Source organism: Tenrec ecaudatus, chromosome 7 (genome assembly GCF_050624435.1).
Source record: "Tenrec ecaudatus isolate mTenEca1 chromosome 7, mTenEca1.hap1, whole genome shotgun sequence".
Lineage (NCBI taxonomy): Eukaryota > Metazoa > Chordata > Mammalia > Afrosoricida > Tenrecidae > Tenrec > Tenrec ecaudatus.
In genome coordinates, this window is record NC_134536.1 from 132,943,621 (window position 1) to 132,966,676 (window position 23,056).

The 23,056-nt window shown below is 51.6% G+C and overlaps 1 protein-coding gene across 1 annotated transcript in view; it reads left to right on the forward strand.

Annotated features, from left to right (window-relative positions):
* Window positions 1–3,917: 3,917 nt before the first annotated feature.
* Window positions 3,918–23,056, forward strand: part of LOC142452515 (kinesin-like protein KIF6) — a 134,449-nt gene continuing 115,310 nt past the window's right edge. The window contains exons 1-2 of the mRNA XM_075553796.1: window positions 3,918–4,024; window positions 16,862–16,917. Coding sequence (XP_075409911.1) covers window positions 3,918–4,024; window positions 16,862–16,917 — 163 coding nt within the window. The remainder of the gene's footprint in view (window positions 4,025–16,861; window positions 16,918–23,056) is intronic.

The window sequence follows — 23,056 nt, forward strand, 5'->3', positions numbered from 1 at the left end:
ACAAAACAAACCAAGTCACCATGATCTCAATACTATCCTTTACATGGAACTGTGGTCGTGTTATGTTCATTTTCAACTTTACTGCAGAGCGTACGTGTATGCACCTCAAGGGCCCTATCCGGCTCTGGAGCCATGGTTTGCTGAGCGCTGGGCTAGACGGTCCAAAATCAAAGTCACTGCCATCGAGGCCATGCGGACTCAGAGCGGCCCCCTGTGGGTCCGGAAGACTGTGATGTTGACAAGAGTAGGAAGCCTCGTCTTTCTCCCTCGGAGCTGCTGGTGGTCTCCAGCTGCCCACCACACAATCGCAGCCCAACTCAAAACCCCTACTCCACCTTCTGGGAGTTGTTGGCAGGGGCTAACATTTATGCAGGAGGGGAGCGTATTATACTACAAGAGGGAGAAGGGGGAGGAAGGCGGGGACAAGGCATACTATTGGGAGGTGTAATAAGTAGTTCAGGTTGTTGAATACACAAATGATGATCAGAAATGTAAAGTTCCACCTCATCCACAATTAAAAGTTGGTTTTGCTCACAGGATAATAATCAGATTTTTAAAGAACAGCGTACATAAAGAGGTGGATGATTATTGCTCTTTCTAATATGCCCCGTGTGAGCTTTCCATCTGAGAAAGAACCCGTGTTTCAAAGCTTCAAATGGAAGAAGAAATAATGCTCTGTCTTCCATGCATAGAAAGTTGTCCGTTCACATCATAGGAGAACCTAAAGTGGGGCCAAGAGGAGAATCCAAAAGAACTGGCTGTAGACTTGGCACAAGTCAAGTGGGGATGGCCTAGAAGTGACTGAGGTGGGACCCAGGCAGGACTCACACACTACAGCTGCCCACAACATGCCCTTCACACGTCCTCTCTGTGGAGGCTCCGCCCCACCCTCTGGAAGGCGCCCATAAGGTCTCTGGGGGCATCTGGGCCTTCCGTAGTCCTGTTGCCTTCCGACTAGGGCCATCACCAGCCATCTGACCTTGACTTCTCTAAGCAAAGACTTAGGACCCCAGCTCTCAGGATCATAGCCGTAATTCCATTTACCTGTGGGCACCACAATGAAAGAGCTATTCCGGTTACTTCCTCCGTCACAGCAGGAGGGGAATCAATGCCGTACTCCTCAGGAGAAAGCCAGGCAGGATCCCTCAGTGCCTTCTAAATCACCACCAGGCACCTGATTCCATGTTACGTCTTTGAAAATGGGTGCCTTGTAGATACGGTATTCTGGCACTGGCCCCAGATGCCTTGGGGCTTGACCTTCGAGATTCTCCACAGAATGATCCCAGACTACCTCCCTCAGGCTGTCTCCTCTACACAAGTCCCTTCTGCTCCGTCGCTCCATGTGGGGTTTCCTGTGGATTGTTATGTCAGGACCTGCTGCCACCAGCGCCAAGAGGCCTCCACGTGCCACCCCCCCGCGCCCCCGGTCTGTCCTGACTCTCCACTCCACAAAGAAAGGAGAGTGTTGGGGTGGAAAGCCCATTGAGAGCCTCTGTCTTGCCTTTCGAGCCATCCTCCAGCCTGCTTCTCACCCTGAGCAATACTGGTTTGGGGGAGCCTCTTTGTCTCCACCCCTGTGAGAAGGCATTTGGGGATGCCGCCCTGGCCCCTGCAGCTCTCTCTCCTCCCCGTCTCTCCCCAGGGAGACTCCCATCCCCTCTTCCCTGTGTGGATATTTTATTAGGCCGTGAAAGACATGTGTTGTTAGGATCAGGCATACATAGGCGCAAGGGATGTGTGGAATGAGTCCCTTGGCTCCCGATGGGCGCTGCTGGCTGAAAAGTGGCCCTTGTTAAAATGTCCCTCAGGCATCTGGGTCATCTTTCAAAGTCTCCTGTTCCCAGGCCCACCCAGTTCTGGAGTGTGCAAGACAGATGTGGAGACAGGACGGAGCTGTGCCCGTTGGCCTCTGATTGGAGAAGGCGGATGTCTCTGTGTGCCTCACCATTCAGACATTCTTCATGGTGCTGTTTTTACCGTTAAATTGGTATCAGATGGGCTGGTCCAGCTCCTCACCCTGAGGCTGGGTGATGGGACGCTGGTTTTTTTTTTCCAGGCAAAAAGGATGCGGTATGCAACCCATCTAAATGCATCTCGGAACCTCAGACCTCACCAGGCACCACCAGAACCCTCGACCAGGCTCCCGTGCAGTTAGAGCAAGAATGACGATCATTCCTAGTTCTTGCTTGACCTGGTTTATGTAAAAGACTTATGTTGGCCACCTTCTAAAGGCCAGGCATTGAACATGGCATTACGGATTCATAAACAAAGCCAACAACATTATCTCCACCCGCTGAGAGACTTATGTGTCACCAGAAGGGATTGCCAGGTGAAGTCTCAGTGTCTCTTGGGAAATGTTGGTGAGATAGTTAAGGTTTATTGTGCCAACCTGACTGATAAACACATGTGGGATTAATTGAAGGGCGGAGAGATAAATGGCTCCGTGAGCCTCGCCTTTCTAGTTCTCTGATCTCTTGTTCTCTGATGGTTGGACCAGGGTGCAGCTGCCTCAGTCAGTTCCCTGCTTCAGCTGGCAAGGCTCACTTCTTGCAATACATGCTTGAGGAGAAACCACATGGACCTACCCTGATGCACCCCTGGGTGCTGGAGCAGCCATGTGGAGACCCCTGCCAGCGCTGAGATGCTTACATGCTCACTGATTTGGCTTTCTTCCTGCAGTTGGCATCTTTCTGTGTGTTTTGTGAGATTGAGGAGGACTTTGTAGATCGGTGTTGGACATGTGGGCTAATGTTGGACTTATGAGCTTGGACTGGACTGGGATGCTTTCTTAATGTACACTTCCCCTTTATATGAAACTCTGTTCCCTTACACACATCTGACTTTCTGTAGGTGTATTTCTCTGTTCTGCCCGGACTCACACAGTTGGTTGTGGGTGTATGGACAAGGAACACTCAGTGTGGGCGGTAGGGAAAGCCTCATGGGGGTGGTCACTTCAGCCAGGGCTTCAAAGCACTGAATGTGCATGTGGAGGAAGGCTTCCCCCACAAGGGAAACCCAGGGCCAAGGCATCTAAAGAGGACGTCACAGATGCATCCCAGAGCCAGCCAGGAATTCATCTTGCCCCAAGGGAGTCCCAGGCCCACACCAGCACTGACACCCACCCTGGGAGGGTGTGAGGAAGAGGACCCTGTGCCGGGAGGGTTCGTGCCACCTGTTTCTCAGAGGGCCCTCCCCACAAAGCCATTTATAGGCACAGCGGGGTCCAGGTATAGGGATTTAAACCCTGAGAAGGTCCCAGCCCTGAGGGTTAACCTCGAGTAGCAACGGTGGCAGAAGATGCTGATGTCTGATGGAAACCAAGAACATCTGCCATTGTCTGCTCATGACCTTGAAATTGAGAACCTCCATTCCTGGATCAAAACCGAGGCCTCTCACTAACCATGGCCCACAAGAGCCTAGGCCCATGGCCTATGGAGACAAAGAACTGTCTCTTTGGGCTTCTAAATCTTTCGGGACAATTACACGTCTTTCAGCTACAGGCCTGGCAATGCAGGGTGGGGACATTTAGAAGTAAACTGAGATGGGGCATGACAGGGACACCAGGAGCAATATGACAACGCGTGACAGCAGAAAGTGCATTTCCAGATGTTCTCAGCAATCCAGGGCTGCCCGAGCTGGTTTTCAGGTCCTCCCGCCAGCCATTCCAGACCACCCCTCCCCAAGTCACATGGACGGCAGTCCTGCAGGGCACAGCCACTGTTGCCGGGAGGGCCTCCCAGTGAGTGGGTCTGCAGCCAGCTGGAAGTGCTCAGGGCCACCTGTCTGGTCAGGAGCCTCTCAGCTGTGAGCCTCTTGGAGCTGGGGCTGACTATGTGGTCTGACTAAAGAGGCAGTGAAATTCCCAGGCTCCCGATGCTGCTGCGACGGAAGCCATTCCATTGTTTCTTCACACAGGGATGGGAGAAGAAATGTCCTTAGGACGCCAGGAGGCCTTTGAAATCTTCAAGCGGGACCACGCTGACAGCATTACCCTCGAAGACAACAAGCAGATCCTGAAACAGAGGTAAGGCCGGTCCCGACAACAGCGGGTCTTCCCAGGCTTGGCCCGGCCAGCCTAGCGAAAGCACGAGCCTCTGCCCTATCCGGTCCACCAGCCTCACTTTTGAAGGCAAGATAAAGCATTTATTTGGTTCCAAATGTAATGGTCTCCAGCCAGACCCAACCCTCTTGTTGCCTATGTGGAAGCTTGTCATCCCCATACTATTGGGTTAAGCAACTTTTTAGTCCAAGCTCCATCAGGGACAGCGTAGGCCTCTCGTGATCCATTCACTCGCACTAGCCTGTGACCCTCCTCGTATCAGATGGCTTCCAAGGGAGGGGCTGGAATCTAGGATCGAGTTATAGTCTTGATCCGGAGAGGCCTCTCATGATCCATTCACTCGCACTAGCCTGTGACCCTCCTCGTATCAGATGACTTCCAAGGCAGGGGCTGGAATCTAGGGATCGAGTTATAGTCTTGATCCGGAGAGGCCTCTCATGATCCATTCACTCGCACTAGCCTGTGACCCTCCTCGTATCAGATGGCTTCCAAGGCAGGGGCTGGAATCTAGGGATCGAGTTATAGTCTTGATCCGGAGAGGATTCCTGCACTTCTGAGTCAAAGACCCCAGGGGCCTGTGCTGCGCTCTGCCAGGCCCAAAGCAGAGCAGGCAGGATTGTCCACGGGCAAGTTCCCAAACAAGGCTGTGCTCTGGACCCGTTTCAGGCTAAATGATAACTTAGAAGCATATCATTGGTCTCAGCCAACTCATGAATTAGATGGATATCCTCAGAGCACAGCAAACCGTCAGCTCTCCTACAGCGCACGGGACCCTGGATCGAAGCTCAGAGTCTCTTTGCAAAGACGAGTCATTGCGTTGAAGCAGAATCGAGGTTCGAGAGGCCTATGATTGTAAATAGGGATTCAAGGAAGCCAAAGAAGCGGACACGCTCTCTCCAGACTACTTGGAGAAGGGCAGGGGCCCAGAGGGTGAAACCAGAGAACCATTAGGGAAATGGATTGTAAAGGAAAGGCAGCAAGAGAGGAGGCTGTGGAGGAGACGGAGAAGGAGCAGACGGAAGAACGGGAAGAACCAGGCGAAATCATTTCCTGAAAACCAAGAGAAGACACCGCCCCAAGAAGTGTGGAGTCAGCGCAGCCTGGTGCTAGAAAGAGAGTAGCAGGAGGGGGCGGGAAAGTGCGCATGGATTTGGGATTTGGCAACTGGAAGACTATTGTGCAGAGCGGGAAGGGTGGAGACTAGGTGACCCAGAGAGCAATATCATTGTGCTTATAGTAGACAAAATACCAGTTTTCAAAATGCTTTGAGGAGTGTGGAAGAGAATTGGCCAGAAGCAAGCCAGTGGCCAGGGAGAGAGAAAGAAACAAGGGCCCAAGTGGGCACAGGGAGGTTTCAGGGAGACAGGTGGGTGCAGAGTCAAGAGCTCGGGAGACGGTCGTTCCTGAAAAGAAGCACCAACGGCCAACAGAATCACGGTGGAGCTGGCACTGGTGAGCTTAGACATGGAGGGAGAAAATTCAAGTTGACCTCTCTTTTGTTCTGTGTCAAAGAAATTGAGGTAGGATAGCCGACTTGAAGATGGTGATGAGGACTCAATAGAGCTACCACTGGAAACAGGAAAGCAAATAGGAAAAGAGAGAGAGAGAGAGAGCGAGGCAAGCAAGCAGCATGGAGGGCCCTGCTCTATTAACCAGTGGCTTTGAGTTGGAGAACATAGACCACTATAGGAATCCAGGGAAGGGCATGGGCCGTAACCAAAGCCTCCTCACTAGAGAGAAGCTAGACGTTCTTAGTCAAAAGTCCTCTAGACACCCCGTTCCCAGCAATCCCAGTCCTGAGATCCTCACACAGGTCCATAGGGAATGCGTTTGAGGATGTTGGTGGCAGCACTCTTGGGGCCTAGGAGACCTGGAGATGTTCTGGCTGTTTGTCACTGGGAAGGTGGGGCAGATAGAAAAATACTGGGAAGTAGCAGCTGACAATTAGGAGCAATAGCTTTGATGGACACACACCAACAAGCACATGGTGGTCCTCAGCATGGTGCTGAGGAAGAATGTGGGATTTGTGGAAACTATAAGTAAATGCACCTGAAGCCATCCATTTTTAAGGAGTCCATCCTTTGTGCTTTAGCACACAGGAAGGGCTGTCTCTGTGGGGAAGAAGAATAAGGTGCAGGACCTGGGAGGAAACAACGAGTCCATCGACCAAGCCAACCAACCAGGGAGTTGGGTGGGAAAAAAGTGGATCTAGTGAAGGCTGGGGACCCCCTCCCTAGAAACGTGGACATGAGTTTATCCGCACACGTCTCAGCAAGGGAATCCAGGACAACACTCATCCCTAACAGGGAGCCATGTATTTCTAGCATCGTCAGTTAGTCTCACTTGAGTTAGACTGTCTAAAGTTTTCCAGAGAACCCACAGCTGTCTCTAGACCTGAGATGTCTTCATTTAAACCAGTCATTCACAACCCCTTCTTCTTACTAAGATTATCCATGCAGCTTTTTTAAGTGCAAAAACCCCCTACCCCCACCCCTGCAGATAGTCTGTTGGCATTGGGCCGATGTGGAGCCTCAGCATCTTTTTGTTTGAGAGCTGATTGTAACACCCAGCCAGGGTTGAGAACTGCAGACCCAGACAGAGTCCAGAGATAGTCAGATCTAGAACTTCTGGATTAAACTACACAAATGACCAGGTGCTTGCTTTTTGCACCCTAAGGTTTTAATACCACTGGCTTAGGCAGAACACAAAACTCCATCTCTCTTATTCTAGAATTGGCATCGTTCCTGATCCTGGCCTGTCTCCTTGAATTCAGGTCTATTTTCAATGGGAGACGAGATGGGGGTGGGCAGGTGTGGGGATGCCGTGGTCTTCCCAAGCCTTCTCTCATAGACCTCGCTTAACTCTGGCACAACCCATTGGCAAATAATTCTCTCTCTCTCTCTCTCTCTCTCTCTCTCTCTCTCTCTCTCTCTCTCTCTCTCTCTCTCTCTCTCTCTCCCCACCCCCCCACAGTGCAAGGGTGTTCATGGGACTCACACAATGCTTCCCTTGCTGAGATTTTCTGTTCAGTCTTTTTCAATCAAATGAATAGCCAGGAGATCAACCCACATTAAAAATCTCTGCATCTGTTTGACGTTACTGTGAGGCTGATGGTTAAAGTTAAACTAAATGCTAGGGCGGGGATAGCCCAGGACCTGCCCCTCTCCTCAGCACTGGTACTTTGCTTTGCATGGATGGAGATGGCCCAGTCATTGGATGCTACTTGCTCACAGGTGCAAATAGCTCAGCACACCAGCGCGCCTGTAGTAGGCAGGGAAATGAAGCTCCTGCCCCCAGCCGCTCACTGAGGGAGTACTGTGCCACCATTCTCTTAGGAAATGTAACCCTCATCACTCTCACACTAGTCCGTTGCCCTCTAGTGGTCAGGAGGACCATCTGTGGGCGGGCTGGGACCAGAGCAGGTGGACTCAGAGCCCCAGCTGTTCCACGGAAGAAAGACGAGGCTTTCTGCTCCTGGGCAGCCCAAGGAAGCAGCTCTACTCTGCCCTGTAGGGTGACTATGAGTCAGAATTGACGTGATGGCAGTGCATTTGAATTTACTTTTAAAACTCCCCTTTTTGTCGTCCTTCTGCAACCATCTTATTCCCTTCTTCTCATGTCTAGTCGCTCTGCCGCTGTGGTTGGCTCTGGTCTTGTGGCATCATGTGGGCAACGTGCCATGAGAAGGGGGCTTAAAGCTAATGCACCACCCCCTGGGCACGAACCTCTAGCAGCTGGATTCTTAGTCCAAACATTGAGGCGGTGGCTTGTCCTGGGTCCCTTCTCCTGCCCTTCGCCCCCTTGCAGAGTACTGATTGACAGGGGCAGGAGAGGAACCACTGGCCATGCTCCCCATGCTACTGACTAGAGGGATTTTTCTTTTCTTCTGCTCTCTCCCGGCATCCATTGCAGCCCTCACAGGGAGCCTCTGGAAGCTCTGAGTCGTGCTCCCTGTCTGCAGCGACAGAAACAAGGTGTTGGCACATTCACGGGGATGCTTGCTTGCCCTTTGCTAAAGGAGAGCTTGCGGGCCAATTCTTTAGCTGGGTTTCTCCGTAGAGGACAAGGTCCATTCACAATCGCCACATTCCCCAGGCATGACGCATCCTTATAGTATATAATAATCTGAAGAGAGGCCCGGGAAACCCTCCTCTGGCCAATAGCAGAGCCCAGGCTCCCGATGGCTCTATCATGGCAGAGCTGACTTTCAGAGAAGCAGAATCCCTGCAGTCAGGGAGTCCCGTTGAATAAGAAAAGGAGATGCCCTTCCATTGGTGCTTATTCCTATCTCACTGCCATGGCTTCAATGCTGACTCCCAGCAACCCCATGTGGGTTTTTGAGACTGTCACTGCTTGCAGCATTCAAAGGCCCAGTCTTTCTCCCACGGAGCTGCTGGTGGTGGTTTTGAACTGCCCGCCATGCAGGTGGCAGCCCAGTGTGCAACCACTGTGCCACTGAAACTAAAGGCACTGACACTGTGGAAGCCAAGAAAAGCAGTGGCCCTTCAAACAGTAGGATCCTCAGACAGTGCCTAGAGCAGCAAACTCCAGCGCAGAGGCAAGCTGGGTGGAGGGTGGGGAGCCATCTCATGGCACCCTCTGGAAATGATGCTCCCGCTTCCTATTAGCTCCCGCTTGAAACTTCCTTGTGTTCCCATTTGGTTTTTGTTGTGTTTTGTATTTTGTGTTGACACCTTGCCTCCCAGAGCAGAATGTTAAACTCTGAGAGCAATAGATTAGATTAGAATCTCCACAACTGGGATCCCCATAAACTATAAAACCATGCTGGTCACATATACTGGGGGGAGGGGGGAGAGAGTCTATGTGTGTGTATGTGCATGTGTATGTTGTGTCCTTCTGTTTGTTTGTTTGTTTGAGAATGACTATTTGCAATTAACTTTTGAAAAATCTTAGCAGCCAAGAAAGCAGAATACACCCATTACACCCATGTGTCTCCAGCATGGGCGAGTTGCATCAGAATACACCCATGTGGTGTCTCCAGCACTGGGCGCGTGTAGGGCAGCAGGTCTCTGGAGAGTCGGGGAAGGAACTCCCGAGTGGAAGGAGGAAAGGGTACCATCTCGACGGAGAGAAGAAGGGAGCTATGAAAGAAATCCTTCCACTGGGTGGTGCAAACATTAAAGCATCCAGCAGCTAACTGCAAGGCTACAGGTTTGAGTCCACTCCAAGGTACCTTGCAAGAAAGGCCTGACAATCTATTCCCCCCCCCCAAAAAAAAAAAAAGAAAACCGTCGCTGACAATCCTGTGGAGCACGGAGGTGCTCTGACACGCGACAGGGACATTGTAGGTTAGAATGGACTGGATTAGAGTGGATAAAGGAAATGAATGGTCCGTTTTCGTTGCCATAGGATGGAGGCAGCCAAGGGACCATGTCAGGGGCAGGCTCACGGAGGAAAGAAGTGAGGGAGAGGCAGGCTGTCTTTCTCACCCTCTCTGATGGGGGAGAGTGTTAGATACTCACTCGATGGAAAAATCAGACTATTAAGTTAGGGTGGTCCTAGACAAGATAAGTAGGAAAGATGTCACACCATAGGAGCCCCTTCCCCACCAAGGACATACTGTCCCCTGCCCACCCGAGGAAGCCCTCCCAGCCAACATCTGATGAATGCAGAGGCTCTGGGTAGCCGAGTGCTTTTGAGCAGTGGCACCTCCTCTTGGCCTGCAGATTAAAAGCAGCCACGCCTCTGCCCATTGCCCCGCCCAAAGGGTCCCTGGTTCTAATTGCCCCTGAGCCTCCCCCGCTGCACCCTCAGGGACTAAGGTCTGCCACACACCTAAGGAGGACGAGATGCTTCTTGGAGCTGGCTTCTGGAGATGCCTGAAGATCCCTGTGTCATCGTCCATCCTTCATTCCTCCTGCAGATGAGACACTGGGCAGCCGCCGGGAAGGCCCCTGATGGTGGGTGTGCAGCCTGTTGGTTTGCTGGGAGGATGATACTGGCATATGGCCTGATGACACCCCCACTGGATCCTTGTGGTCAGTCCACATCCACAGGGGCGGATTCCCCACATCAGCCCAGCCCTGAGGGAGGCATCTCAGTGAATCTGAGAACCGAGGGCTCTGAAACCCAGCTGCCAATAGGTGGGATCCAGGTCTTGTGGCTCCCCACGTGGCCGAATGGCCTTCAGCCAAGCCTACTCGCTGGCTTGTCTTCTTTGTTCAAGCACGCATGGACTGAGTGCTCTCTCTGCCCTGCTTCCTGTCCCTGCCTCTGGGGATCCAAGCATGAGTGAACCAGCCATGGTCGGTGTCCACGTGGGGCTTACGTCACTGAAGGGAATGTAATGATTAGCCGATCCCCCAATGGCGCGGAGCACTGGGGGGCGCACAGCCATGCTCCCCACTCTGGACTCACAGGGCAAGGCGAGGGACGCAGAGAAAGCTGAGTCTGAGGGGTCAGATAAAAATTAGCCAGGTAAAGAGAATGGTCCCTCGCATAGGCAACAGCTCCGAGGGGAGGGACAAGGTGACACTTGCCGGATCACCTGCTTGGATCAGCTGGAAAAGTGGGGAGAAGGGGGTGAGAGACAAAGCTCAGATGTTGGCAGGAGACACAGGAGCCAGAGCATGAACAGGGGCACAGATGTGGACTTGGCCCTGAGGTCACTGCAAGCCCTTGTGGTGGTGTTGTTAGGTCCCATCGAGTCAGCTGACCCATAGCAACCCCGTGCACAGCAGAAGGAACCCCTGCCTGGTCCTGCGCTGACCTCACAATGAATGGTTGCTATGCCAATGTCCATGAATGCAGCCACTGTGTCCGCCCATCTCATGAGCTGAAGAAGCTCTGAAAGCACTCACCTAGGCCAGGAAATCTGGAAGACAGCTCCGTGCTCGTCTGACTGGAAGAGAGCCATGTTTGTACCCATTCCAAAGCGTGTTAGTCTGGGTACATTAGAGAAACAAATTCACAGAAACTCATATGTATAAGAGAGATTTCTATACAAAGGGTAAGTCCTTATCAAGAAAACATCCCAACCCAGTGCTGCCCAAGCCCACAAGTCCAACATTAGCCCATATGTCCGACACCAATCCACAAAGTCCTCCATCTCACAAAACACACACTATAATGCTGACTGCAGGAGGAAAGCCGAGTCAGTGAACGTGTAAGCATCTCAGCACTGGCAGGGGTCTCTCCACATGGCTGCTTCAGCACCTAGGGCTGCATCGGGGTAGGTCCATGTGGCATCTCCACAGGGATGTCTTGCAGGAAGCGAACCTTGCCAGCTGAAGCAGGGAACTGTCTAAGGAAGCTGCACTCTGGTCTGACCATCACAAAGCAAGAGACCCAAGAACTTGAAAGGCGAGGTTCACTGAGCCATTTATCTCTCCGCCCTTCTATTAACACCACATGTATTTATCGGCCAGGTTGGCACAATAAACTTTAACTATCTCACAAAGGAAGGTGACCCAATGGGATGCTCAAGTGCTAGCAATCCCTGGAAGCTGCTTAAAAGATTTACGTTTCAGGAAGATCTAGCTGACTTCTGTCTGGGCTGACCCTGGGAACCCCATGGGGTTCAGGGTAGAACTGAGGTTTATCCATCACCGAGTTTGGGGAAGTAGATCAACCAAGCCTTTCTTCCAAGCCTTCTGTGGGTAGACTCAAGCCCCCTACCTCTCAGTTGGCTGTCAGGAGTGTTGTCTGGATGGACACACCCTTTTCCGCAGGGACTCCTCACTCAGGGAGGCTCACTCGAGCTCACCTGTGGGAAGGTGCCAGAAGACAGGTAACAGGAATGTAGTGAGAGCGAGCAAGGAGTAACTGGAGTCCGCCTGGCAGAGAGGTGGCAGTGGTCTGTTGAAGGCAGACGGTTAGGTATGACGCTAGGTGGGAAGATACAGCAGAGAGGAGACCCCAGGATCCAGGGAAGGGACCAATAGAAAGGGGTGACGGCTGGTGGGCAGGTTCCCGGCATGGACGCGGGGGTGAGTGGGGTGGCCAGGCCATACAATGCGGAAGACTGAGGGCACGGTGTTTACAGAGCGTGTGATCCTTTCTGCTTTGGAGACCATGAACTTCAATCCTCTGCAGGCTAACTAAAAATGAAACTACTTTTTCTTCTTCTTTCCTGTGTGTGCCATGCAGGCTGTGATCCGTGGCTGCCTGCGTGGGTCAGAGTCAGCTATGCTCTACAGGGTTTCCTGTGACTTGGTGTGTTTGGGTTTTTTTGGAAGTAGATGGTCAGGCCTTTCTTCCGCAGTGCCTCTGGCAGAACTTGAACCCCCAGCCCTGTCAGTTGGCCATTGGATCTGTAAGGGCTAGGAAATAAAAGGGGCTGGAGATGCAGGTGTCAGTCGAGACAGTGAGTGGAGAGGAGGCAGGACAAACCCTGAGGATCGCCAGTGCATCAGAGATGGGCTGCAGGAGAGCCTGCTGAGGAGACGGAGCAGCAGCATTTGGGGGAGGGGAGTAAGAGACACGGGCATTGTGAGAAAGTCTCCCCGGGGCCCAGCACAGTGCCCGTGCGTAGCAGGTGTTGTCCAGGAATGAGGGCTTCCCATCCCTTGCGCACAAACTGCCAGGCTGAGCCTTTCTTCGCCCTTCCCAGCTCAAGCCTTTCCCTGAGGTAAGGGATGTTTCCTGCGTCCAGGACTCCCAGCCAGTCCTGCTCCACGTAGGACTGCACCCCTCAAAATGAGCCCCTCAGTGGCAAATGCTCAGAGGTGGGTCTGGCTGTCACACGGGACTGTCCTCCAGCCCTGCACCCTTAAGGTGCAGCCTCTGCCAGCCTGGACCAGGCCTCCTCCACCTGGGCGAGCAGTGAGCCCAGCGTGCCACGTGCCCGGGGAATGTTGGCTCTCTGAGCTCTCTCCATCAAGAGGTGCTCCCGCCACCATCCCATTCTCCCAGCAAAGTGCAGGTCAGTCAGGGGCGGGGCAGAGGAGGGAACAGAGCACTGGGAACAAGGGGCCTGAGGTTGGGGAGCCATGAACGCGTGGTGGGCAAGGAAGGACACGGTGGTCCCTTTCTCCCTCACCTCCCAAGAAGCCTCCTCGTGTTCCTGCTCACCCTCCAGCTGCTCCTTGCAAGTGTTCTTCCCCCCTTCGCCCTCAGAGCTCGGTTTCTCCTCCAGTTTGCCTGGACAACCAGGAATCAGGAACACATGTGGGTGGGGTGGCCTGGAGCAGTGACAATGTGCAGAGTGATGGGAAAATGGATTCACGGAGACAGGAAAGCCCTCAGACCACACCTCTGGGAGGAAGGGGGGCAGAGGGGAGCCCTTTTTAGCTCTGTGGGGGTGGCAGAGGAGTCTGCAGCCACTCCCGGCTTCCCTGACCCTTCCTGCCAGCCCCTCTGGGGCGCTTGAGCACAGACAGCCCAGCCTCGGCAGTTCCTTCCACCAAGAGCCCTGGCCACAGCCAGGCACTGCCAGGGCTGAAGGCTCTGTCCCAGGAAGTGTGACAGGGAGATGGCGTCTCTTCTGCCTTCACCACCACCCAACTTTTGTCCCCTGTGCCTCCTTATTCCCAAAAGTCAAAAGCTGGCAGGGCTCTGCAGAACCGGCAGTAGAAGAGGCAGCCATTTGTCCAACTAGGACTGACCATCGAATCCCATTCAATACTAGATAATGGGGATGTCGCCAAGCACTTGGGACCCCTCCCTTCACGCAGTGCAGAGTCCTCATCCCTTGGAGAGCCTGGACCAAACCTCAGATTATGCCTGCCCAGCAGGCAAAGACCAGTGGCTCCAGCAGAGCCCAACACACCTGTGCAGTCACCTAATCTAATCAATTGAAGGATTAAGAGTGTAGGGTAGAGTCTAGGTTGTCAATTTGGAGCTAGCCAATGAGACTACTTCTGTGTGGGCATGGCCTTCTGAGAATCTGGGAAATCTGGGAATTCCTTCTTGGAGGCAGGAGACACACACACTCTCTCTCTGCTACTCCCTGGGAGACACTGCAGAAGACATGCCACATGGACGTAACCAGACCTCGGAAGCCAGAGAAACCACAGAAAGACCCCCTGCTGGTGCTGAGATGTTTCCAATGACACTGGATCCAAAGACTTTCTACCCACTGGCCTGTGATCTTCTGCATTCAACATCATTGCATGTGTTTCATGAGTCTGAAGAGGACTTTATATCAGAAATATGGGCTAATATCGGACTTATGGACTAGAATGGGCTGGGATGTTTTCTCAATGTTCAATTGCTCTTGTATATAAACCTCTTTCTTATACACATATGTGTGTCCATGGATTTGTTTCTCTAATCTACCCAGACTAACACAACACCTCACGGCTGTTTGTTGAGCGGAACTCGCTGGGCACTGCAGGACATGGAAAGTCTCTCCTGGAGGGTGGCAGGCCTGCGCCCAGGAAAGGGCACATCCGACATGGCGCTAAGCACCCTTCAGAACAGACCCAACACCGGGGTCCCCAGATCCCTGCTGCTGAGAGAGAGTGCTGTCCTTTTGCGTGGGAACTGCCTGTCTGCAGCCCCAGGCCAAGCAGAGAGAGTCGGAGAGTCCCAGATAGCAGTGACATAATTCACGCTCCTCTGTGAATCACAGAGCCATGGTGGCCTGCTGGCCTTGGCTGAGGGCATTTCCATGTGCGCACACACACACATCCAACTTCCTACTTATACATGGGTGGAGGAGGGAAGTGGTGTCTCCGATGTGCTGGGTCCAGCAGTTGGGAGCGAGCATCTCAGTTGTCTACGGCTGGGATTGAAGAAATGCCATGAGTGGGTGGGATGGCTTTACCAAACCAAGAGGAATTTATTGTCTCACACTTTGGAGGCTCATGTCTGACCTCAGAGTCCGGGCTCTCAGGAGGGTTTTCTCTCCCTATTGACTCTGGGGGAAGTTCCTTATTCCCTTATCCCTTGGGGGACCACTCTTGGCATAGCATCTCTGCTTCCTTCTCTGCCCCAATTTGTTCTTTTTAGTATCTCAGAGCTGATTAACTTGAGACATACCCTACACAAATACTGCCTCATGAAGACAAAAATAAAACAAAAGTCAAAAAGAAAACAAAATCATGATGCCGACTCATAGCGACCCTGTAGGGCAGTGCTTTTCAACCTTCCTCAAGCCGCAACCCTTTAACACAGTTCCTCATGTTGTAGTGACCCCCCAACCATAAAATTATTTTTGTTCCTACTTCATCACTGTCATTTTGCTACTTTTATGAATCGGGTGACCCCTGTGAAAGGGTCATTTGACACCCCCCAATGGGGTCACGACCCCCGGGTAGAGAACCACTGCTATAAGGGAAGGTAGAACTGCCCTGTGGGTTTCTGAGATTGTTATTCTGTAGGGGAGCAGAAAGCCTCCTCTTTCTCCCAAGGCACAGCTGCTGGTTTTGAACTGCCGACCTTGTGGTTAGCAGTCACACAACCCGTTCTCAGGTGGGATTATGCCCACGGGTTTAGGATTTGCAACACATATTTAGAAGTTTGGGAGGGGACACAATTCAATCCATAATGGGAAGGGAGAAGGAATGAAGGGGAAATATAGCTGAAAGAAAGTTTCCCAAGTGTTGGCAATTACTGAAAAACAATGGTGGGTAGATATCGGGCCATACGACAGTGCTGTTTTGTGTATATTTGACACTTCCCATAATAAAAATGTTTCTAAAAGTTCCTATGCATCCTTAAAACCCAAGATCAAGTTCCACCTTGTCCACGGCACTTGCTTGACTACTTCCTGCCCACCCACTGACAGGGCCGCTCACAGCACAGCCTGCGTGATCTAAGGTAGCATCGTCAGATATTATAACCGTATATTATGTAATTTTGATATCATGGGCTTTCCATGGCAGAAAAGAGGGGAAGGGAAAGAAGCTCAACATTTCTTCCAGGCCTACTATGTGTCAGAAACTGACCCATGTCTTTCTCATGTGGGAGGCTGGCTTCAAAAAAAAATGTGGGGGAAATGGGAATTGAAAGATAATGGGAGCTTCCCACCAACAGTTGAAGGTCCCTCGTGTGGACTGTGTCTTAGGAGGCTTCTCCAGCAGAAAGTCAGCTGATTGTGGGTCTCTGTTAGGCAGCAATCAAGACTAACAGAGAAGAAAGGCAGGGAATGGCTTATGTGACAAACGCTGGGTGAAATGGAACCAGGACACAAGGTCCCGGTGCTGCTGTGATGTTAGCACTGTAAGGTGGTCGGACACAGCGATCTGGGATTATCTATCCACCTGACTAGCTAGCTAGCTATCCACCTGCCCATGCCTATTTCTGGATTAGAGTTCATCCCTTATTTTCGTGTTTTCAGAATGTCATTTGATATGATTGCACATGGCAGGCATCGGCGACTTTACCGAGAGGGGATATTTGGGGTTCTGGGGGCCATACGGGCTCTGCTGCAGCTGCTCGGCATTGTTCGTGTGGTGAGAAATCAGCCCGAGAGACAGTGACTGCATAAATGCATGAGGCCGGCTGTGTTCCCAAAAAAAATCTTTATTTGCAGAAATAGGCAGCTGGCTGGCTATGGCCTCAGGGCCATCATTTGCCAACTCCTACTATATCATTTTATAATCAGGAAAAAAAAAAAGGATGTTATATGTGCACTCTCTGGCTGTAACTGCTTGATCTTGGTACTGTGATGACTCGACCTTGGTACTGGCCTTCTAATATCACAAAACAATCTGAACCAACAGTCACAACGAGGGGCCATGAGACAGAAAAGCCCATGCCAGCATCAGACCGAAGCATCCACCGTCCCAGGAATTAACACACATCTCATTTCTCTGGTTTGTAAAGCCTGCTTTAAGATGAACAGGAAAAGTTAAACTTTCTCTTTTTGTGGTGGTTCTGTTTCCGCCCTACCAGATTTTCCGAAGCAAAGGCGCTGGGAGAAAGCATAAATGAAGCAAGAAGCAAAATTGGTGAGTGGATCGTCTAAGCGCCTCCTTCACAGACCCTCTCCCTGGTGAAAAGCAGGTTCCCCGTGACTGCAAATGCGCACGATGGCCCCACCGCCCAACAGGAAAGGCCCTTTCTCTGTCCGAGAATGTCTTTCACCTCCCTCGGGCCTGAGTTCTAGCATCCTAGTTCTAACATCCCGGTGAGAAAGCTCTCTGTTCTCCGGAGTGTCCCCACAAGAGCTCTGTGAGTCTCACCCACATTTTCAAGGGCTGTGGAACACGCTTGCACCCCCCCTTGCTGGCACAGATGGGCAGCTTTCAGAGCCTGCCGTCAGCCGAGGGCCATGAGCCACCAGGGGCTCATGCTGAGCAGGGGGGCCCGGCAAGGTGAGCATCTGAAGAAAGGTGAGGTAAGGAAGAGGCAAACTCAATTAAAAAAAACAGGAGGTATGTTAGTCTGAATTCATTGAGCAAATTCATTGACATGCATATAGGTGTAAGAGAGAACTTTATATCAAAGAGCAAGTATATAGGAAACATCCTAGCCCCATTCAGATCAAGTCCTTAAGTCCAATATTAGCCCATATGTATGATGCTAGTCCACAAATTCCTCCTGAGACTCATGCAGCCATGCGATGAGGTTGAATGCAGGAAGATCACAGGCCCCTGAGTGGAAAGTCTTGTAGATCCAGTGGCGGTGGTAGCATCTCAGTGCTGGCATGGTTCTCCATGTGGCTCCTCCAGCTCCAGGGCTCTGTCTCCATCAGTGTGTCTCCATGTGGCTTGTCAACAGGAATATGAAGCAGAGAGGGTGTGTCCTGCCTCCAGGGAGGAAGACAGGAGTTCACAGAATCCTCAGGAGAAGGCCATGCCCACACAGAGGCCTCATTGGCTTTGACTTGATTGACAGGCTAGACTCCACCCCTTCACTCAAGTTGGCAGGAGGTTATCTAACTGCCACAGGAGATATTCTATCTTCTTCAAAGAGAGAGGTAAAAGGTTTCTTTCTCCCCCAACTTGAAGACACAGTAGAGACTCGCCTGCCAGTTTGGAGGGATAATTCTATCCATGGGAGCCTGGGAGCCCTCACCCTTGTGCTAAGGAAGGCAGGCTTTAACGGTCCTCAGCTGACTCCACCTCCCTTCCCCAGCAGTGAGGGCAAAACAGATGCCCCAAGGAGCACCCCCTGTGACGTTCTCCCACAAAAAATATGCAAAGTTGCCCATCTCAGCTTATTGCAGTATGCGAAACAAGAGCCCTGTGGGGCATCTGGGGCCCAGCAGAGTCATTGAGAGGCCTGGGCTGAGGTATGGGGCCCTGGGCCATGCCCAGCACCCCAGTGAGAAGCTTGAGTCTCGGGGGTCCTTAACCCAAAGTCCAGGATCTCAGAAAGAGGGAGCATGCATCGTTATTTCACTAACTTCTCCGGAAATAATACATCCCGATCAGTGATGAACACAGAGAGCAGACCACTAGAATTAGCAACCCTAGTGGTGCCATGTATTAAGCATTGGACCACGCTTCAAACTCACCAGCTGCTCTGAGAGAGAAAGATGAGGTTTTCTGCTCCCGTGAAGATTTGCAACCTTGAAAGTCCCAGGGAGCAGTTCTACTTGGCCCTTGTGGGGTCCCTATGTGTCAGAATGGACTTTCAGGCAGTGGGTTTGGGTTGCCGATGGGTAATCACGTGGTCATTTCTCATAGCGCTGTGCTGGCCTCGTAAAGCTGTGTAAAAGCTCGCCATGATTTCAAAACGACCGCCGGAAGTCACTGCACCCTTAGACCTTGTTACAGCATGCGTTTGCCGGAGAGCCCACTGAGTCTTCTGCGTCGCAAAAGGGTCTTTAGATATGGATAACAATTTCCGTGCCGTTGGCTTCTTTTGAAAATCATGTGCATCTTGGTGACTTCTGTGTGCCCCTGTGAAGATCGCCAGTCTCAGAAACCCTCCATCGAGTGGCCAGCAGTCAGAATGGCCTCGGTGACAGCAGGGACGGTGGGGTTTGGTCTGGGCACTTTGTGTTCTGCCTCTAAACCCCTGATTCTGATTCTGAAATGGGGCCTGTGGCCACATCCGGGCATCAGTGGGGCTCCTGGAACAAGAAAAGCTAGCAAACTTCTTCCTTGGCTTGGGTTCCCAACCCCCCTAAAAGTGTGTGTGTGTGTGTGTGTGTGTTGGGAGTGGGGGGTCGGGTGAAGAAGAGGGATATAAGCATGTGCATGTTTACATCGGACAATACCTATAGCTTAGCCACTTCTTGAAGGGGTTAAAGACATCCAAACGGAGGAGGAAATTGCTTCAGCCCCACAAGCAATGGCAGGAAAACAGACCACCCGCAGGGAGGTGGCCCACTCACAGAGGGCAGTGCCGTAGGCCCCCGACAGGTGGAGAGGAGACACAGGATACATTGGGTCTCATGGGTCCCGAATATTACTGGTCAGCCAGCTTCAAGAGACCCAAGGACTTATGTTCATGGGGGAAGGGGAAGCACGAGGGGGACAATAAAGATGAAAAACCTTTTTGAAACACAACTCTCCCCCAAATTAATGTGCACTTTGCCTCTTTGAAAAAAAAATATTGCACTCTGTAGGCCAAAATATGGCTGTCCTTAGAAGGCATCCATCAACTCTATTAAGATACCCAAATCTCCACTCGGCATGCAATGGGTTCTTGTCTGTCACACACACACACAGACACACACACACACGGCATAAATGCCCCATTATTTTGGTGAAATGACCTGTGTTGATGCATGCATCGGCCACCTTCTTGAGATTAAGGAGCTTTGGAGACCACCTCCCTGCTGCACAAGTTGTGCACTGGCCAAGAGAACAGGGGTCCGGGGGTATGAGGGCTGCCACAGACCTGCCCCCAGAGGGTGTCTGTTTGCAGAGGCCCGCGATGCCAGCGGAAACCTTGGGCACAGAGCCTTTGTTGTGTTTCCTTATCAAAACAAGCAGAGTTCCCCGTGGTGCCGAGAGCCCGGCTTCTGCGGCCCCGAGGAGACTAAGACAGCTGGTGCAGTGATGTTGGTAAAGTCAGTACCAGGCTTTACTTTATGTTACTGACTTAGGTCCAGGTGGGGGGGGGGGTCTCAGAGACCCTCACGCCACTACTAGACAAGCCCCTGGTGGCCTTGACCCAATGCCCTCCCTCTCTGTGTCTCAGGAGGCCAGGTGAATATTAAGGGTCCCTATGAGTCGATGGCTGTGCGTTTGGTTTGGTTTTCTGGAAGGTGGAACCTGTACACATAGTCCAAGTTTCCCGGGCTCCCTTGCAGAAGGCTTGTTTCAGGAGATCTCTTGCATGACTGAGTGTGTTTTCCCCTCGGGAGAAATGAACTCAAGTGACATTTGCAGTCAACGCATACTCAGTCTGGACTCGGGAGGTGGGAGCACAGCAACAACAGCATGGCCCGTGGGAGATGGCGACTCAGCTCCACCCCAAAAGCCCCCCACATCCTGCCTCAGTACCCTGGGGCCGAAGGAGGCGAGCCTACAAAGTGCACGCGTCCTTTAGCCTACAGGGAGAAAACAAGAGCTGTGTCTGGAGCTACGGCACACCTGCCCACATGTTTCATGTTCAGGTTGACACTGTCTGTTCAGCTCATTTGGTCTTCAGTGACATTGGGATCCCGAGGTGCCCCTGGAGTTTCATCTTCAAAAATCCCTGAAGGTTGTCGATTCAGCAGTGGCCACGGAGTACCTAATGTGTACATCCGTCTGAGCTCCCACCTGACGTCCTCTTCTAAGAAGAAGTCAGCCCAAACGAGGGAGAGACACTCTTGCCACTAGTCCCTTTTGGGGCCTCTCTCTGCACGTGGTCAGCACACAGAAGAAAGGCCAGGCGACCGACTTCCAAAGGATCACGGTCCTGGAAATCCCTGCAGAGCGAAGGTCCCTATGAGACAGGTGGGGCCACCACCCATCAGAAGCTACCCAGGGGCAGCTGGGATTTGGGTTTCAGACACCACTGATATCATGCCGATGGTGAAGACCAAGCTGACACCAGAAATGGGAGGAGCTGCCTATTAAGAGTCTCCCTGCAGTCAGTCTTTGTTTTAGAGGAGGGCCAGTGTGTCTGCCCGCCCTGTACACCAGGGCACTAGGCTTCCATCTGGCACACGGGCTGTGTTTTGAACACATTCACATACCCAACGTCCATTTGTCGCATCTCTAAGATTGCCGTTGAGCTCACGCTGTGGGGAAAGGAGGGGGCCGTATTGGAGGCAGCAGCATATCCTAAGCCACTCTTTTTGCTCCTCGGAAGGCTGGCATTAGTTTTTCTACATCCATGTTCTGCCAACGGTGCCATCGCCAATGGCAATGAAGGGCGTCTGCTGGCTGTCCATTGGAATAGGGAGGGCCCATGCCCAGATCAGGCCAAGGGTCAGTTCTTTAGGAGGCAAACCAGAGAGTTTGGCTGACACCGCTGGGTGACTCTTCATCCCTCTACAGCCCTCTGCCCCCAGGCCTAAATGAAGACGAGGGTGACAGGCTGCTGCGCAGGATGGTTTTGACCAGTGAGTCACTCGGTGATCTATTCATAAATCATAGGGACGGTCATCGAGGTTAGTGACAAGCAAAGAAAAACTAGCAAAACACTGTGGAAGTCCTTTTTCTCCTACGCAAAACCAGAAGACTCCAACCCATCCTTTGAACCATAGCCTTTTAGAAAAATGTCGTCTCTTATGCATTTGGGGAAATCATTCCTAAGTCTTCATCGGTCAGTAAATGGGACTCTTTGCCAGTGTGTTAGTCTGACTAGGCTAGAGAAACAAAATGTATAGACACTCATGTGGATCAGAAAGAGCTTTAGATACAAGAGCAATAGAATATTGAGAAAACAACCCAGCCCAGTCCAGATCAAGTCCATAAGTCCAATGTTAACCCATATGTCTGATACCAATCTATAAAGTCTTCTTCAGACTCATGAACCACATGCAATGACGCCAAATGCAGGTAGATCACAAGCTGGTGGGTGGGAAGTCGTGTGGATCCAGTGGCACTGTAAGCATCTCAGTGCTGGCAGGGTCTCCACATGGCTTCTTCAGCTCAGGGCACTAGCATAGCTCCATGTGTCTTGTCAACTGCAACGTCTCCCACAAAGTGCTCTTGTGTCCCGCCTCCAACAAGCTACTTATCTCGTTAGCACCTCCAAATGAGCTCATCGAGCTGTGACCTGATTGACAGGCTAAACACCACCCCTTCACTCGCAAGTCTCAAAGTGACAACAGATTATGTAACTACCACAGTCCGTTTTGAGTGTTTCCTGAACTTGAATCTTCCTTTGGGTTTTACTTTTAGACTTTGTACACGTCGGCTTCTAATATCTTCTCCTGTGATAGAGGAAAAGCAAATTCTTAGTCATTTTTCTAGTTTCTGCTGACCTGAATCAAGAATATCCTTTGGTTATTGTGGTCATATTGGTTATTGTTTTCACCGCCAAATAGCAACGATGACAGTGGTGATGACAACTCAGCAGTCACAGCTGCCACAGCGTATTAAAATCTTACCAGCCTTGCTCAGAGCTTGGCATCGCTTGTGTAACTTCCACCAGGAAGAAGCATTTACCTATCAGCTGGGTATTGCCATAGGTCTTAGATTCTTTTTTTTTTTTTTAAGAAACTTTCAGGCTCCAGCACACTTCTGATCACCAGAGAACAAGGGGTGGGGTGGTGGTGGTGGTGGTGGTGGTGGTGGTGGTGGTGGTGGTGGTGGTGGTGGTGGTGTGTGTGTCAAGGTCTTAGATTCTAAGATACATTTTCACATGCTTAACCCAAACCTCACTCCCACTGCATCTACTCAGACGTGTAGTGACCCAAAGGGCAGAGTAGAACTGCTCCTGTCAAGGGTCTCAGGCTGTAGGTCTTGCGTCCACATCCTCCTGGCATGGCTTGGCTGGTGGGTTGAAATGCCAACCTTTGGGTTGGTAATGAGTGACTTAATCACTGTGCCAGCAGTGTTTCTTACATTCTTAATCCTTCTTAATGCCATTTACCTTTGGCCATTGGCACATTTGGAAAAACTTCCATAGGCAGGATGGGTCTTAGAGCTCATGGAATCTTGTTGTTAGCTGCCATTGAGTCCGCTCCAATGCATGGCGATCCCCTACACCACCGAATGAAATGCTGCCCAGTCCCTAAGATCAATGCTGCCC